Source organism: Schistocerca piceifrons, chromosome 5, assembly GCF_021461385.2.
Source record: "Schistocerca piceifrons isolate TAMUIC-IGC-003096 chromosome 5, iqSchPice1.1, whole genome shotgun sequence".
In the NCBI taxonomy this organism is placed as follows: Eukaryota; Metazoa; Arthropoda; class Insecta; order Orthoptera; family Acrididae; genus Schistocerca; species Schistocerca piceifrons.
Window position 1 is genome coordinate 568,498,064 of NC_060142.1, and position 16,907 is coordinate 568,514,970.

At 47.7% G+C, this 16,907-nt stretch overlaps 1 protein-coding gene across 1 annotated transcript; it reads left to right on the top strand.

Annotated features, from left to right (window-relative positions):
- Positions 1 to 12,387: 12,387 nt before the first annotated feature.
- Positions 12,388 to 13,479, top strand: LOC124799145. The gene has a single exon (XM_047262683.1). It carries the CDS (start codon positions 12,388 to 12,390, stop codon positions 13,477 to 13,479), a length of 1,092 nt encoding a protein of 363 aa, XP_047118639.1.
- Positions 13,480 to 16,907: the final 3,428 nt, after the last annotated feature.

Genomic DNA, 16,907 nt, shown 5'->3' on the forward strand with positions numbered 1-16,907 from the left:
ACTGTTATTTGTGTATTGTAATAGTTAATATGACAATTATCTGATATCATTTGTGTGTTTGTTATTATTTGTATGTTTAGTGTAAGAGCATTGAAATAATTTTGTAAAAGCAAGTGTGTGTGCGTTCAAACTGTTGTTCGTGCTTGCACCTATTCTACATTGATGTGTGCCACTTGGAAATGTTTAATTTCTGCTGATAAACTCTGATGAACAGTGTGATTAGTGATAGTGAATATTATGGACTGCTGTCTGCACATGTTCAACATTGCTGGGTGCCACTGATGGACTGCTTCTACTGAGATAATGTCACTTGTTGGTGTCTGCACCTGCTCAACATTACTGGGTGCTACTGATGGACTGCTTCTGCTGAGATAATGTCATTTGTTGGTGTCTGCACCTGTTCAACATTACTGGGTGCCAATAATGGACTGCTTCTACTGAAATAATGTCACTTGTTGGTGTCTGCACCTGCTCAACAATGCTGGGTGCCACTGATGGACTGCTTCTACTGAAATGATGTCACTTGTTGGTGTCTGCACCTGTTCAACATTGCTGGGTGCAACTGATGAAACTGCTTCTACTGACATAATGTCACTTGTTGGTGTGTGCACCTGTTCAACATTGCTGAGTGCCACTGTTGGAACTGCTCAACCAATGATGAGATGTCACTTGTTGCTGTCTGCAGCTGTCAACATTACTGGGTGTCACTAATGGAACTGCTTCTACTGAAATGATGTCACTTGTTGGTGTCTGCACCTGCTCAACATTACTGGGTGCCACTGATGGACTGCTTCTACTGAAATGATGTCACTTGTTGGTGTCTGCACCTGCTCAGCATTACTGGGTGCCACTGATGGAACTGCTTCTACTGAAATGTCACTTGTTGGTGTCTGCACCTGTTCAACATTACTGGGTGCCACTGATGGAACTGCTTCTACTGAAATGTCACTTGTTGGTGTCTGCACCTGTTCAACATTACTGGGTGCCACTGATGGAACTGCTTCTACTGAAATAATGTCACTTGTTGGTGTCTGCACCTGCTCAACATTACTGTGTGCCACTGATGGACTGCTTCTACTGAAATGATGTCACTTGTTGGTGTCTGCACCTGCTCAACATTACTGGGTGCCATTGATTGAATTATACTTATGTAAACTATTATGTAAAATCATATGTATGAAAGCATTTGTATTCCTTACTGTATTTTATATATTAGGTTATTATGGGGTCAGTGCAAAGCCAAAATTTATTTAGTGAATGATATTTACTTATTAATATTATCTTTTAATTTTGTCTGTATTTTTTTTGGACGAATTTGGTGGTATTTTCACCACCAATGCTGGCAAAAAAACCATTAAATTCTGGCCCGTGGAGGAGGGGTATATGAAAAGTGGCTACACTGAGCCACAGCACCAGAGATTGCGCCAAAGAGTATTATTCAGCCGCCTCCACTGGCAGTTCTTGTCGAGAAGTCGTGGTGGAGAGTGCTTATTGAGAAGTAGCAGTAGGCAGTGCTTGTTGAGATGTTGCAGTGGTGAGTCGTAGTTGAGAAGTTGCGGTAGTGAGTGCTTGTTCAGAATTTGTAGTATTGTTTTGATGGGCTAGACACCAGATGTTGTTGGATTGGGGATGCTGTAATGATCAGAGTGTGCTTTTCGTCGATATATATGAAGGTAAAAAATTCCTTTTTTTCACTATTTCAATGTCTTAAACAATAATGCCTCTTGGTCACAGGTTCAGTCAACAAAGCATCTGGCTCGTGTTCTTGTATTAGACTGTATTTCTGGTTTCTATGTGCAATTTTAGTATTTCTGTTTATTTTTTTTAATTACTTCAGTATATATGATGTTTAAAATATCTGATCTTATTGAGGAAGAACCGTGCCAGATGTGTACATTGAATCACACTTCCACACACAGAACAGCTACACTTGTGTTTTGTTGTTTTCTAGGTTTTATAGTTGCTGGGGACTTAATTAATTAATTGTGTTAACGGAAGTTTTCTTTCATTCTTTGTTGTTATTCTATGAAGTCAGATTGCGTACTAACACCAGTCAGGGCCGACCGTTTACGAGACTGCGTAACCGGACAGACAGCGACAAAAAATTTAAAAGTATTTGCATTCATTATTTAATTAAGATCCCATGCAATGTTTGAACTGGAAATAATATGACGAAGAGTTCAGTGCTGGCTGGGTATCGAACCCAACACATATCGTTGATGACTACACACATAAGAGACGTAAGCTACCGAATCTCTCTCCACCAGCAGCTCGGAATAACATCCTTGAACTTACAGTAATCTCGCAAATAGTTCTGTGTCTCACTGGGAGTCAAAAACGTCAGACATCGTTAGTGTTGACAATGAATGAAAATACATTTAAAAAAAATTATTATCCACCAGCAGATGGGTGTTGTCAGGCTAGAGCTTGATAATACATAACGAAAACTTTAGTGCCGGGCCAGGATTCGAACCCATTCACGTGTAATATGAGGAGATGTTGAGGAATCTGCAGTTTTGACAAACAACAAAGTGTAGTCGAGCTTTATTGTCACGAATGGATCAAATTAATCGTTCAAGGTCGTCTGAGTTGCATTCCCAGTTCAACACCAATTTCATCGACATACAGAAGCTCAAATAAAAGATGGAATAAGTGTCCTGTGACTCAACATAGCGTTTGTTTCGTCACTAGAAATAAATAACCAATATAAGAAAGGTTACTAGTGACAGAGTTTCTACATGTCGCCACTACTGACTTTATTGTGGTTCAACCTAACTTCTACTTGGCAGAGAACGAATATCACGTTTAATGTGGATTTCAGACAACAATGCCATTATACCCTCTTCATTTCGCGTAGCCAAAAAAGAATAGAATCTGTTTCTCCCTATCAAAAATCATCGGCAGAAGTTGGAATCGAACCTACATCATAAGTAAATGAACCTATCATCAATCCACCAGAGCACCATCTCCTCTTCTCTCAGAAACATAACATCGCTGCGCCACACTGGATGAGAATTCTGACACACAGACTCCCTGTAGTGGCTTGCAGCATGTTCAGTACTTTCATTTACTTGGTTGACCGAATGGCCATGAACTAGCTGCCTTGGCTACCCAGCGCATACATTCGACTCCATTTTGTAATCACCGAAATAAAATCACGTAACTGCCACCTACACAGAACTGCCAACAGTGTAGGATGCAGAAATTTAAATACGAAGTGGCCCTTTCCACTTGAGCTACTCTATTGCGCGCTCTGTTTGTCAAAAACGTCATGCAGTGCAAAAGAAAATCTGTAACTGTCTGTCTCTCAGAAGTCTAGATCCGGCCATATGCATTATCTCACAGCACTGTGGAATGCGGAAGTTCTGGAGGAATTGTTGTTGACGTCTGGAGGTGCTGCAGCTACGTGTCAGTTAGAAGTGTAAGGGTAAGTGTCGTTCACTGTATATAAGATGTCGTGAGTTCAAGTACAATCACTACTACATTTTTAAAAACGCAATTCTGCTGTCTGCTGAATCTAATGGAACTTTGAACATAATTGCCTTCACTTCTCAACCCAAAATAGTCACATGTGGAAAAAGGGGTAACTTCTGCGACATTTTGTTCTTTTCAGGTTTAATAGACGGCCAGGTAGCAGATGCATCTCGAAACTTCTGTATTATGTATGGGGACAGCGCATCGTGTCTCGCGTCCGTCGGCCGTCGTAATTTAATATATTATTATTGTTATTATTATTTTTTGATTGTTGCCGACTTACGTGGTGGGCCTTAATAAAAATTATATTTAAGTTGAACAATGTAATAAACTTTTCATATTACTTTCCTCGGCTAGTCAGTTCACTTTAAAGCAAGAAATCTTTAGTTATTAATTAAAATTGCGGCCCACACACGCGCGAGAGTATTTTTCTTACCTCCGTTAAGAATTGTATAGAGTCCTGGCTCTGGGTCTCGGCTATGGTACTGAAAATAAGAATCTTAAAGCTAAGTATTTCTGCAACTTCGTGCGGCTGTGGAGAAAAATTAATATTATGCTAATAGCTTGCGAGTTTTCCGCTTCCGCTAATTTTTCATAAGTTAATATCGCCACGTAATGGCGTCGTTGGCTGCATCGGCCGCTGCGATTGTTGAACTGTGAATTACTTGAATGCAGGTTAATTCAAGGAAGGCGGACATGAAATCGGGATCACCTCTTACAAATTAAAAGTGCACAATAATATTAAATCGGTATATTATATGCTTAACTCATACAAATATGCTTACATTTGTCAGCACACGCAAGATGTCCCTCTAGACACATTCAAGACAAAAGAAGAAGTCCAGACGACTAAAAAATTAACAAAAGAGTGTATCTTGTCACCTCTTTAGATCATTTTGTCATAAATTATTTCTTTGCATTTGAAACTTGGACAGAGAAATTATTATTTTATGGCTACATGAAAAAAAAATCACTTACAAATTATGAATGTCTTCTTTATAAATAATTTAAAGTCTTTTCGTAATATGGCACTGGGGACGCTATACGTGTCAAAATACGCCAGAAAAGTATTTTCTACATTATCTGTCGTTTGGTAGTGGCATTTTATTCTTCTTCAAACCTTGTTTGCCAGACTTAACTCAGAACAAGTTTTCTACATGCCTGTAATCAACAAAATGCATGTGCACTGTCAGACTGTTATAGATAATGTCTGAGAATTCGCATATATAAACTGCATGTGTATTGTCACAGTGTTATAGATATCATCAGAGAATTCGCATATATCGTTGATGATTAATTTCTCTCTCATGTTTACTATTGTTTTAAGAACACTAAAAGAAACATTACGAAAATTGTTCATGGTATTATAAGAAATGAAATAAAACTACCCACGATAACCTTATGATGAAAGTCTGTTTTAATAACACTGGGTATCTGTACACAAGCGTGCCTCTATCGGCACGAATTAGTAAAATACTACTGACTTAGAGATTTCGATTGGGTCTGTGTTTAATTGGTATACTGTGTCATACTCAAGAGGTATGCAAATGTGACATTTCATAAATAAAGTTATGTATTCCTAGAAACCCAAAATTTGCTTGTCAGCAGCGGAAACATGCGTTACCTGTTGTACAGCATTGTAAGTTTTTCACCATTGCACTATGAACCGAAAGTATTTTCTTGTGATTTCCTTATCCATGTTTGATCTGACTGCTTGTAGCCCTTTCACATAGGGATAAAAACTTGACAGTCAGCCAGACTGGAACTGTGAACTATAACAGGCACTTTTTTACAGTTCAGAATGTTACCATACAGCTAGTGAAGATGTGTGTGTCTTGGCATTCTATTACGAGACAAATAATGGCTAGAACACGTAAACCGCTATTAAAAGGACGAGATTAGTTGCTATTTCCTCGTGCAACAACTTTCGTGGGCTGAAAACCGTAAATTTACAATCTTTTGTCACACCTCAAGCGATAATAACTCAAATTATTCAATGGAAATGATAGGAAAAATCAAGTAAACTTTGAGACTTAATTCCGTGCTCACCAGGAAGTAACTCGTCGATCACAGAGTTGCGAAACATACCTTGCCTTGTTGCCAAATCTCAGTTACAGTATCGGCAGGAAGAAGACCAAGTGACGTGATCCTACATCGGGCTGGAAAGTGACCGTAGCTGGGCATCTCAAAGACGCAGCTGGTAATACGTAATGTGTCTGATTCGCATTTCTGTAACTAGGTTTAGGGACTGGAGGGTAGTTACTATTATAACTCAGAACTGATTGCAAACTAAGCATCATAAATCAGTAACTCTCATAGTTGTTTTTATATTTCTTTCGTAAGTGTACTAAAAACTAAGAAACTCATTCATGGACATTTATGTGCCTCGCTGATAGTCGTGCACAACAAACAAATAAAAATTAAAAAATCATGTGTGTGTGTGTGTGTGTGAGAGTGAGAGAGAGAAGAGAGAGACAGATAGAGAGAGAGAGAGAGAGAGAGGGAGGGAGAGAGAGAGAGAAATTAAAAGGAATGAGAGAGAGAGAGTAAAAATTGTTGAAATAAATTGAATCATGGTGTGTAAAGAAATATTTCATTACTTAAATACTTACCTTTGGGCCGGCTGGAGTGGCTAAGCGGTTCTAGGCGCTACAGTCTGGAACGTCGCAACCGCTACGGTCACAGGTTCGAATCCTACCTCGGGCATGGATGTGTGTGATGTCCTTAGGTTAGTTAGGTTTAAGTAGTTCTAAGTTCTAGGGGACTCCTGACTTCAGAAGTTAAGTCCAATAGTACACAGAGCCATTTGAACCATTTGAACTTACCTTTGGAGGAGACCTAGAGGAGATTGCAGTCTTGGGAGAAGGAACGAAATGACTGAAGTATACTGTTCTGAGAGATTCAGATCCTCGGAAGAGGAGTTAGGAATTCGAATCTCAGTCCAGCACCAAATTTTTCAACTTCTCTAGTCCACTCAAGTTCAAATAAAATAAGAGCCCTGTTCCTTTAAAGGGCTATCGGTTCATCAAATAAAACAAAATTTTCTAATGTATGTAAGTTTACTGGCGACAGTATTTCTGTTTACCATGACTTCCGCCTACGTCATTTCCAAATGTAAACCGGCTCTGCCCAGTTGGTAATGAACGAACGTGATGTTTAATGCGGTTTCTGGATTATTCTCTTGAGGTTACCAGAGGTAATGTAGATCTGTTTGTGCCTCTTAAAGGTAAATGCCTGAACCCACGCATTGCATCTGTGATAGTTCGTTCCACCGGACTATTTTGGCCACTTTTCCCATCCTCAGGAGTGTGCTGTAATGGATGATGTGCTTAGCTTACAAAATTTGTCACAGTGGGAAAAATGCGAGTCTATTTATGCGAGTCTATTTATGGTCAAGTAGAAGCAAGCTTCTGACGCAGAGGTTATGCTGTTCTCATGTCAGCAGGATGTAAAGACTCTTCTAGGCATCATAGCCTCGATGTGAGGGCATTTTGAAATTATCAGTAATTCATCAAATTTCTTAGTTCGAGAAAATCCACTGTGAAGTGTGAAGCTACCGGATAATTCGATTATTACCGTCATTATTACTGTCACTTTCTTCATACTGCTGCTGGAATACATGTGCTTGAAGATCATTTAATGCCTTTTGGTCATTATACAAGTAGTTGCCTAAGAACAGATTCTTTCCCTGCAACGGAATCCTTTTCATGTTAATATCAAACATCAGCAATTACTAGTAGATTACATTAAAACTAAAGTAATTGATGTAGAAATTACTTGATAAAATAGTGCTGCCCTTCTCCATTTACTTGTACTTAGAAATGGCTTTCGAATGCTGCGAAACTAAAAGCTAAGGGATCTTACTGCCTTCTGATATACGTCGCTGTCAGTTCTTCCATATGATTAGGTCGACGTGGCCTGTTTTAAGTTTTTTTTTCCTTTGCAATAAACAGAAAGATTTCTAAGCTATCCAAGTTCAAAATTTTCGCAATATTAGTTCAAATTTAATATTCCCTTCTATAATGTAGGAAAGTATTTCACAGTTGCAAAACCCGCATCCGAGTCATTGACCTTACATATAGTCACAGACCATAAATTCTAGCTCAGAGTGACACCAGTTTAAGTAACCTAGTGTGGCGAAGACTGCCAGTGCTCTTTCTCACCGGAAAATACGCAGTTCAAAAATGGCTCTGAGCACTATGGGACTTAACATCTGAGGTCATCAGTCCCCTAGAACTTAGAACTACTTAAACCTAACTAACCTAAGGACATCACACACATCAATGCCCGAGGCAGGATTCGAACCTGCGACCGTAGCGGTCGCGCTGTTCCAGACTGTAGCGCCTAGAACCGCTCGGCCACTCGGCCGGCATATACGCAGTTTACTCATTGGGTTCCATAACTGTAACAGTAATTTCTGCGTGTATGCAATGCATACGGATTGTAGAATTTAGTGGTGCTCTCTCTTTCACTTCTGTATACAATGTGCTTGACCAAAACGGGCCCTTTATCATTACAGGTCCTGGGCAGTGCAACATCATACTGACATTAGTAATGTGCTTATACTGACAACCTCAATGTTCGTTTTACCCGATTTCATATACAGTTAAATAAAACAACATGACCTTCCAGTGTGAGACATTTCGTCCCCCTTTTCCTGCTGTGAAATTTGTCAGTAAGCTTTTTGCCTTTGTGGCGGCAGCACCGTCCAACGCACGAAGGGCTGAACTACGGCACTGCCGACACAAGTAGGGGCAGCTGTACCGTTATGCGGAATTTCGGCAACGGTGCGTCGCACACCGGACCGCACGGGAACAAAGCTGCCACCAGTGCGAGCTAGTCGACGCGACGCGACACACGTCTCCCCAGTTCTTCCGCCGCGGACCACGTGCGTCGAGTCGACGTGACTCCGCCGTAAATGCGTACGCGCGGTCGTAAACGCAGTCGCCGCTAAATTGTCTTTCGTTTCTTCGCGGACGTTACGGCGCCTCCGGTCGCGCCAAGAGCAGAACATCCTGTGACGCGGCCTTTTGTCTCGCTCGGTCCACGCGGTCGCGCCACGGCTCGTCACTGGAGTGTACACCCTCCGGGATCGGTGACCGAGCCGTGCCGCCAGTGCAACGCGCCTATGTAGACGGACATTAGCGAGGTATATTATTTGTCATTTATTGTAACGGCAGGAAAAATAAATGTGTCCTGTCCAGAAACCGCTTTAGTCATTTATTGCCACAAAGCCTCTCCCATGAGCATAGTGCGTGGGCGCGGCGATAAATGCCGGTTCACTGCACATGAGCGACTGTAAGCGGAGATACAACACGTTCCCGCTTCACTGGTGACCCCGACGTGATCTGAGGCTAAAAAAACACGTGCTGACAAACGTTCGTCGGTACGAGAGACGTGGAACCGCGAGTAGGCTTGCGCGCATACGCCCGCGCCGAACAGTGCTCCGTAGTAATTTTTTTTTTAACTAACTTTTTTGTATTGTTTTTGTGTGCGTATATTTTGATCGCGGACTGCTTAGTGTTATTTTTTTTCTTTTCGTGTGTTTCCCTTGTGTTATTTTCACTGTGTGCTTTCCTCTTGTACGAGGATTCGACTCTGAACTAAGATGGCGACACTAGAGGAGTTGCGAAAGACCGTCGAAGAACTGCTCGCACGCAACACGAGGCTAGAGAATGAGCTACAGGCACGGACTACACGCGCGGACGCCGCGCAGCCGCAGACAGCTCAGGACAATGTTGGCGCGCAAATCCCCGCCACGCCGACGCCTCCTACGACCGCCGGAACGCCGACAGGCGCAGGACGGGCACTGATCAGGCTGCCTCCCTTTTGGCCGCGCGACCCTGTAATGTGGTTCAGCCAGGTTGAGGCGGTATTTATGAGCAACCACGTGACCTGCGACCTGGCGAAATTTGGGCACGTAGTGAGCCAGCTGGACCAGAACTATGCGGCAGAAGTGCGGGATATAATCACCGCCCCACCGACGCAGTCGAGCTACAAACGGCTCAAGGAAGAGCTGATCCGGCGGATTTCGTCGTCAGAGGAACAGCGTGTGCACCAACTGCTGCGGCAAGAGGAATGCGGCGATCGGAGGCCCTCGCAATTCCTGCGCCACTTGCGGAGCCTCGCGCAGTCCGATATGGTGCCAGATTCGCTGTTGCGCACTATCTGGGTGCGCAGCCTCCCAGCTCAGGTGCAGGCAGTGATAGCCGCACAGACGGAGATGCAGCTGGACGCCGTCGCTAACTTGGCCGACAGGGTGCACGACGCGCTGACAACGGCGCCTAGCACCGCGGCTGCGGCAGCTTACGACTCCGTCCCCCCACCTCCGTGGCAGCCAGCGCCTCCCGCACCCGCATCGGATGCCGACCTGCACCAGCTAGTGCAAAACTTGACCGCACAGGTGGCAGCTCTCTCGACGCAAGTCGACCGGTTGGCGCGCTCGCAGCAAGAGGGCAGCACGCGCCGCAGCGGCAGCAGACCGGGCGACAGGCGGCGTGGCTCGCGCAGCCGGCAACGCAGCAACAGCCGCTCCAACGGTACCCCGCCGACGTCACACCACGCACAAAGCGGCTACTGCTGGTACCACGCCCGCTTCGGCAACGAAGCAACCAGGTGCCGCGCTCCTTGCTCGCACCCAAACGCCAGCTGCGACCGGACCTAGGCGCACCCGGCTGCAATATGATATCGAAGCGTCTGTTTGTTGCGGAACGGGGGGCAGGCGTGAGGTACCTCGTCGACACGGGTTCGGACCTCTCGATCTTCCCCCGTTCTATGTTACGAGACCGCAGGCGGGCCGAGGCACTCTGCCTTACAGCGGCGAACAACTCCACTATTAAAACTTACGGCACACACAGCCGCAATATAGATCTGGGCCTACGGCGCACGTTCTCGTGGACTTTTACCGTGGCCGACGTCAATGAGCCGATCCTGGGCGCAGACTTTCTCGGCCACTACGGGCTACTAGCCGACATCGCAAACGGCCAGCTCATCGACGCCACGACTAAGTTAAAGATAGCGGGACAGCGCCGGCAGGCTGCATACTACAGCGTTAAACCCGTGAAGTGCCCCGGACCGTACGCTGACATTCTGGAACAATTCCCCGACCTCACCCGCCCAGCCGGTGCACCGAGAGACATCAAACATTCGACGGTGCACCACATAATAACCATACCCGGACCCCCCACATCGTGTCGCCCACGTCGACTCGCGCCGGACAGACTCGCAGCAGCAAAGGCGGAGTTCGAGGCCATGCTGCGGCAAGGCATCGTGCGACCATCGAGCAGCCCATGGTCATCGGCGTTGCATTTAGTGCCCAAGAAAGACAATTCGTGGCGCCCGTGTGGGGACTATCGCACCCTTAATTCGCGAACGGTGCCGGACCGATACCCAGTCCCACACCTTCAAGACTTCAGCTACGCCTTGGCGGGCTGCGCGGTGTTCAGCAAGATTGACTGCGCAAAGGCGTACACCCAAATTCCGGTGGCGCCCGAAGACATCGAAAAAACAGCCATCGTAACGCCCTTTGGGCTTTTCGAAAGCCTGTTTATGACTTTCGGTCTTCGGAATGCTGCCCAGACTTGGTAGCGGTTCCTGGACGGCGTCTTGCGAGGCTTGCCATTTTGCTTCGCGTACCTCGACGACATCTTGGTGTATTCCAAGTCGCCCGAACTCCACCGCCGCCACTTAACGACCATCTTTCAGCGCCTGAGTGAAGCCGACATCGTCATTAACCCCGCTAAATGCGAGTTCGGCGTGACGGAAATTGAGTTCCTCGGCCATTTAATTACGCCCACCGGATCGACACCGCTACCGGAGAAAGTTAAGGCAATACAGAACATGCCGCGTCCGCAGACGCACAAAGAATTACGACGCTACCTCGGCATGTTGAACTTTTATCGTCGACACCTGCCCAACGCCGCAGCAGTGCAAGAGCCGCTGACTAAGGCGTTACAAGGTCCTACTTCAAAAGGAAAGACCCTCGTGAATTGGACAGACGCAATGGAGCAGAGCTTCACGGACTCAAAAAGGAATCTCGTGGAAGCGACGCTGCTCGCGCACCCGGTACATGACGCGGACTTAGCTGTAGTCGTGGACGCCAGCCAGGCCGCCATCGGCGCGGCGTTACAACAGCGCGTCGGCGGGAGTTGGCAGCCTCTCGGTTTTTTCTCCAAAAAGCTTTCCGATTCGCAACGTGCTTGGAGCGCTTATGACCGAGAGTTGCTTGCGGTGTACGCGGCGGTGAAATACTTCCGACCGTCCATAGAAGCCCGACAGTTCATCATTTTCACCGATCACAAACCCATTACCCACGCGTTCGAGAACAACCACACTAAGTGTTCACCGCGCCAACTCCAGCAGTTAGAGTACGTGTCGCAATTCACGACTGACATTCGACACATTTCGGGGATAGACAATATCGTCGCCGATTGTTTGTCCCGAGCGTGTGCCGTTATTTCACCCCCTGTGAACTTTGAGGACGTGGCCCAAGTACAGGAGAGTGACGAAGAACTACACCGATTCCGTCACGACACTTCCAGCGGCCTGCAACTGGAGCTGTTGCCTGTCCCCGGCTCCGCACGGAAGATTTGGTGTGACACCTCAACCGGCACGCACCGACCGTTTCTCCCAGAGAAATTCCGACGCAGTGCCTTCGACCGTATCCACGGACTGTCACACCCCGGCACCAACACCACTGCGACGCTCGTGGCTGCGCGTTTCGTCTGGCCCGGGCTTCGGAAGGACTGCCGCGAATGGGCGCGCACTTGCACGTCATGTCAGCGCGCCAAAGTCGGGAGGCACACCCACGCACCCGTGGGCACCTTCCCGGACGCGACACGCCGATTTGCACACGTCCACGTGGACCTCGTCGGCCCGCTTCCTCTCTCACAAGGCAAGCGGTACCTCCTAACAATGGTGGACCGCTTCACTCGCTGGCCGGAAGCAACGCCCGTCGCGGACGTCACAGCCGAGACCGTCGCCACCGCATTCGTCGACACCTGGGTGGCACGCTTCGGATGTCCCAGTCACGTGACAACTGATCGCGGCCGCCAGTTTGACTGCGCGTTGTTCACGCACGTCGCCAGATTGTGTGGCACCCGGTTACACAGGACAACCAGCTACCATCCGGCGTCGAATGGCATGGTCGAACGGTTCCACAGGACCCTCAAAGCCGCTCTAACCTGCCACGACACCTCATGGCCAGAGGCGCTTCCACTGGTGCTGCTCGGCCTGCGAGTCACGCCGAAGGAGGAGATCGGCGCGTCACCTGCCGACCTCGTTTACGGGCAATCCCTGACAATCCCGGGCGATTTTGTCGAAGATGCAAGACTCCCACGCGACGCCGTGGCACCCACTCTGGCGGAACGTCTGCGCAGTCACATGGCCGGCCTCCGAGCGCACGCACCGACGCGGCACGGCACCGGGAAGATATTCGTCCACGCCGACCTGCAGCGCTGCACGCACGTCATGTTGCGTACCGACGCAGTACGGCCACCTCTCCGACCGCCCTACAGTGGACCGCACCGCGTGATCGCCCGAGGAGACAAAACGCTGGTCCTCGAGTGCAACGGAAAGCCGTCGACAGTGTCAGTCGACCGCGTCAAACCAGCCTACGTCTTGCCCGCTCCATCAGCCACGCATTTCTTCGACCCGGCAGAAGATCTGTTCACGGACGACACGCCCTCTGCCAGCGGTCAGACGGAAAACGCACCCGGAGCCGCCGGTGACACACAGCTGCAGCCCGCTGTCATCGCGCCGCCACGTGCGCCTCCCACCACCACGCCCAGGCAGCTGGTACGGCCGCCCGGACCGCGCCCACCACAGGCGCACCGGTCGCCCCCACCACAGCCGCCAGCGGACTACGTCACGCGCGCCGGCCGCCGCGTCCGATTCAAACGGCCGTGCTGCGTCGCCAGCGCGCCACGACACCGAAACCGGCAGTCACGCGCCCGAGCCGCCGAACGCCGTCAGAATTCGGCGCCCACGAGCCGCCGTCCGCTGTAGAGACCCGACCTCCAGCTGGAAGTGCCTTCGGCCGGTAACTCCAGTCGAGCGTTCGTCACAGCTCCTGGACCCGCGTTCGCGTCTTTTGCCTCCGCCGCGTCGGGCGTTGAGGCCGGATCGGCACCCGCGCCTGCTTACCTCATTCGCTTCTCCGTCGAGCTCCGGACATCGCGCACCACACCGCCCGGCTTGTCCGTAGTAGCTCCCGGACCCGCATTCGAGTTCCGACGGTAACGCACTCGCGCAAGCGCCTTCGAGACGTCACCACCAATGACCTGCAACGCGCGCCTTCACGCGCATCGCCACGGACAGTCGCAGCCAGTCCTGCTGCCGCTGTCACTAGCCGCCAGCGCGAGGACACGCCCACCGCACGCTCGCCGGTCCGGCGCGCTGACGTCACGGGCCGCCGCCCTTCCGACGCCGACCGACCCCCACCAAAGCTGCCGCACTGCCATCACGCAGCGCGCGAACTTTAAACACACGCGCGCCACCGAACGATCGCCGCGTTTTCGCAGCTACGGAGCTCCGCTCTCCAAGGGGGGATCTGTGTGGCGGCAGCACCGTCCAACGCACGAAGGGCTGAACTACGGCACTGCCGACACAAGTAGGGGCAGCTGTACCGTTATGCGGAATTTCGGCAACGGTGCGTCGCACACCGGACCGCACGGGAACAAAGCTGCCACCAGTGCGAGCTAGTCGACGCGACGCGACACACGTCTCCCCAGTTCTTCCGCCGCGGACCACGTGCGTCGAGTCGACGTGACTCCGCCGTAAATGCGTACGCGCGGTCGTAAACGCAGTCGCCGCTAAATTGTCTTTCGTTTCTTCGCGGACGTTACGGCGCCTCCGGTCGCGCCAAGAGCAGAACATCCTGTGACGCGGCCTTTTGTCTCGCTCGGTCCACGCGGTCGCGCCACGGCTCGTCACTGGAGTGTACACCCTCCGGGATCGGTGACCGAGCCGTGCCGCCAGTGCAACGCGCCTATGTAGACGGACATTAGCGAAGTATATTATTTGTCATTTATTGTAACGGCAGGAAAAATAAATGTGTCCTGTCCAGAAACCGCTTTAGTCATTTATTGCCACAAAGCCTCTCCCATGAGCATAGTGCGTGGGCGCGGCGATAAATGCCGGTTCACTGCACATGAGCGACTGTAAGCGGAGATACAACACGTTCCCGCTTCACCTTCTAACCAGCGAAATGCGGCAGAGTACGGTCGGTAAACCATTTACAAACGTCGTTCTAATACCTCATGGGAGCAGGCATAATATTTTGGTTTTTGAACATCGGGCAATAACACACAATGATAGTAGATGGAAAGATACAAAGAAACAATCAACTAATGGGTGTGGGTCCACTTCATCATTAGAGGACTAAACAAGAGGGAAATATTACGAAAGCAATGAATACGCTGGTTACTATACATTATTTGTATAGATCTGAAGACGAAACAGCGCAGATCTGCACAGTGCCTGCATCTGCACTTTAGTTTCTGTCTTAATGGGCATAATTTTTAGTTTCTTTTGTTCTGAATTTTCAAATGAATTGATTATTACATGGCACAGAATAATTAGTTAACTGTGTTTCTTACAGCTTCCATTCGCACCAACGTTTTTATACATTCTCGTGAAATTCATGAAATTCTACTTGGATGATCACAACGCATGCAATCGATTTCGAGGTGCAAAGTGTTTGTTATCTTACTTTTCGTGACAGGTGGGCTAAGTTGATTTCCAAAGGCTTTTTATTGTACTGAAATAATCTTTTGTCACAAAGTAACAAGGTAAGTGTTTTATTCGTATATTTTGTGGGAAACTGTAATCGTAATGGAAGATTATACACCTGAATGTTTGACACAACTGGTAGGAGAAAACGCTGCATATTAACCAAACCCTGCGCATCCTCTCAGTATCCTCCTATGACACGAGCGCGGGATTCTCCTCGCCTACCGCTACAGAGCTGTTCCTGGCACAACTGAGAATTGGCAACATCGTCACAAGCATTTGGCAACACTGTGACATTGCAATCACTTCCGCGTATGGTACTGAACTTACTAGCTAAATTCACCTGATATTCCCTTTCGATTTGAATGACTCGTGCTATATAATACTTAAGTAAACTAAGACACTGAAACAGAAAATTTAATTTTTATGCTAAAGAAATGCTATTCTTCACGTAAGTGACAACTTTTATTATCTTTCACGATGCGTTATGAGGCTGAGTGACAAATACCATGAAGAGAGTGGGGTGCTGGCATTAGTGTGTCCGTACCCCCGTGGTACCGCCTGTGCCTGTCGCAATGGTTCAATGAGTCGTCAGTTATAACTGCGGCAGGGTCCAGCATGTGTGAGTTTTCTTTCTGATTTATTTCATGGAGCTGCGAATTTCTTAATTTTAATGTAATCTACGAGTAATTGCTGATGTTTGATATTAACATGAAAAGGATTCTGTAGACAGGGAAAGGTCCTCTTCTTGGGCAACTACTTCTATAATAACCAAAAGGCATTAAATGATCTTCAAGCACGTGTATACCAGCAGCAGTAGGAAGAAAATGATAGTAATAATGACGGTAATAATCGAATTATCAGATAACTTCACACTTCACAGTGGATTTTCTCGAACTATGAAATTTGCTGAGTTATTGGAAATTTCAAAATGGCTTCACATCGAGGCAATGATGCCTAGAAGAGTCTTTACATCCTGCTGACATGAGAACAGCGTAACCTCCGCGTCAGAAGCTTGCTTCTACTTGACCATTTAATAGACTCGCATTTTTCCCACTGTGACTAATTTTGTAAGCTAAGCACATCATCCATTACAGCACACTCCTGGGGATGGGAAATGTGGCCAAAATAGTCTGGTGGAACGAACTATCACAGATGCAATGCGTGGGTTCAGGCATTTACTTTTAAGAGGCGCAAACAGATTTACATTACCTCTGGTAACCTCAAGAGAATAATCCAGAAACCGCATTAAACATCACGTTCGTTCATTACCAACTGGGCAGAGCCGGTTTACATTGGGAAATGACAGGCGGAAGTCATTGTAAACAGAAATACTGTCACCAGTAAACTTACTCACATTAGAAAATTTTGTTTTATTTGATGAACCGATAGCCCTTTAAAGGAACAGGGCTCTTATTTTACTTGAACATGACTGAACTATGTTGTTGTTGTGGGTTTCAGACCTGAGACTGGTTTGATGCAGCTTTCCATACTGCTCTATCCTGTGCATGCCTCTTCATCTCCCAGTACCTACTGCAGCCTACATCCTTCTGAATCTGCTTAGTGTATTCATCTCTTGGTCTCCCTCTACGATTTTTACCCTCCACGCTGCCCTCCATTACTAAATTGGTGATCCCTTGATGCCTCAGAACATGTCCTACCATCGGATCCCTTCTTCTAGTCAAGTTGTGCCACAAACTCCT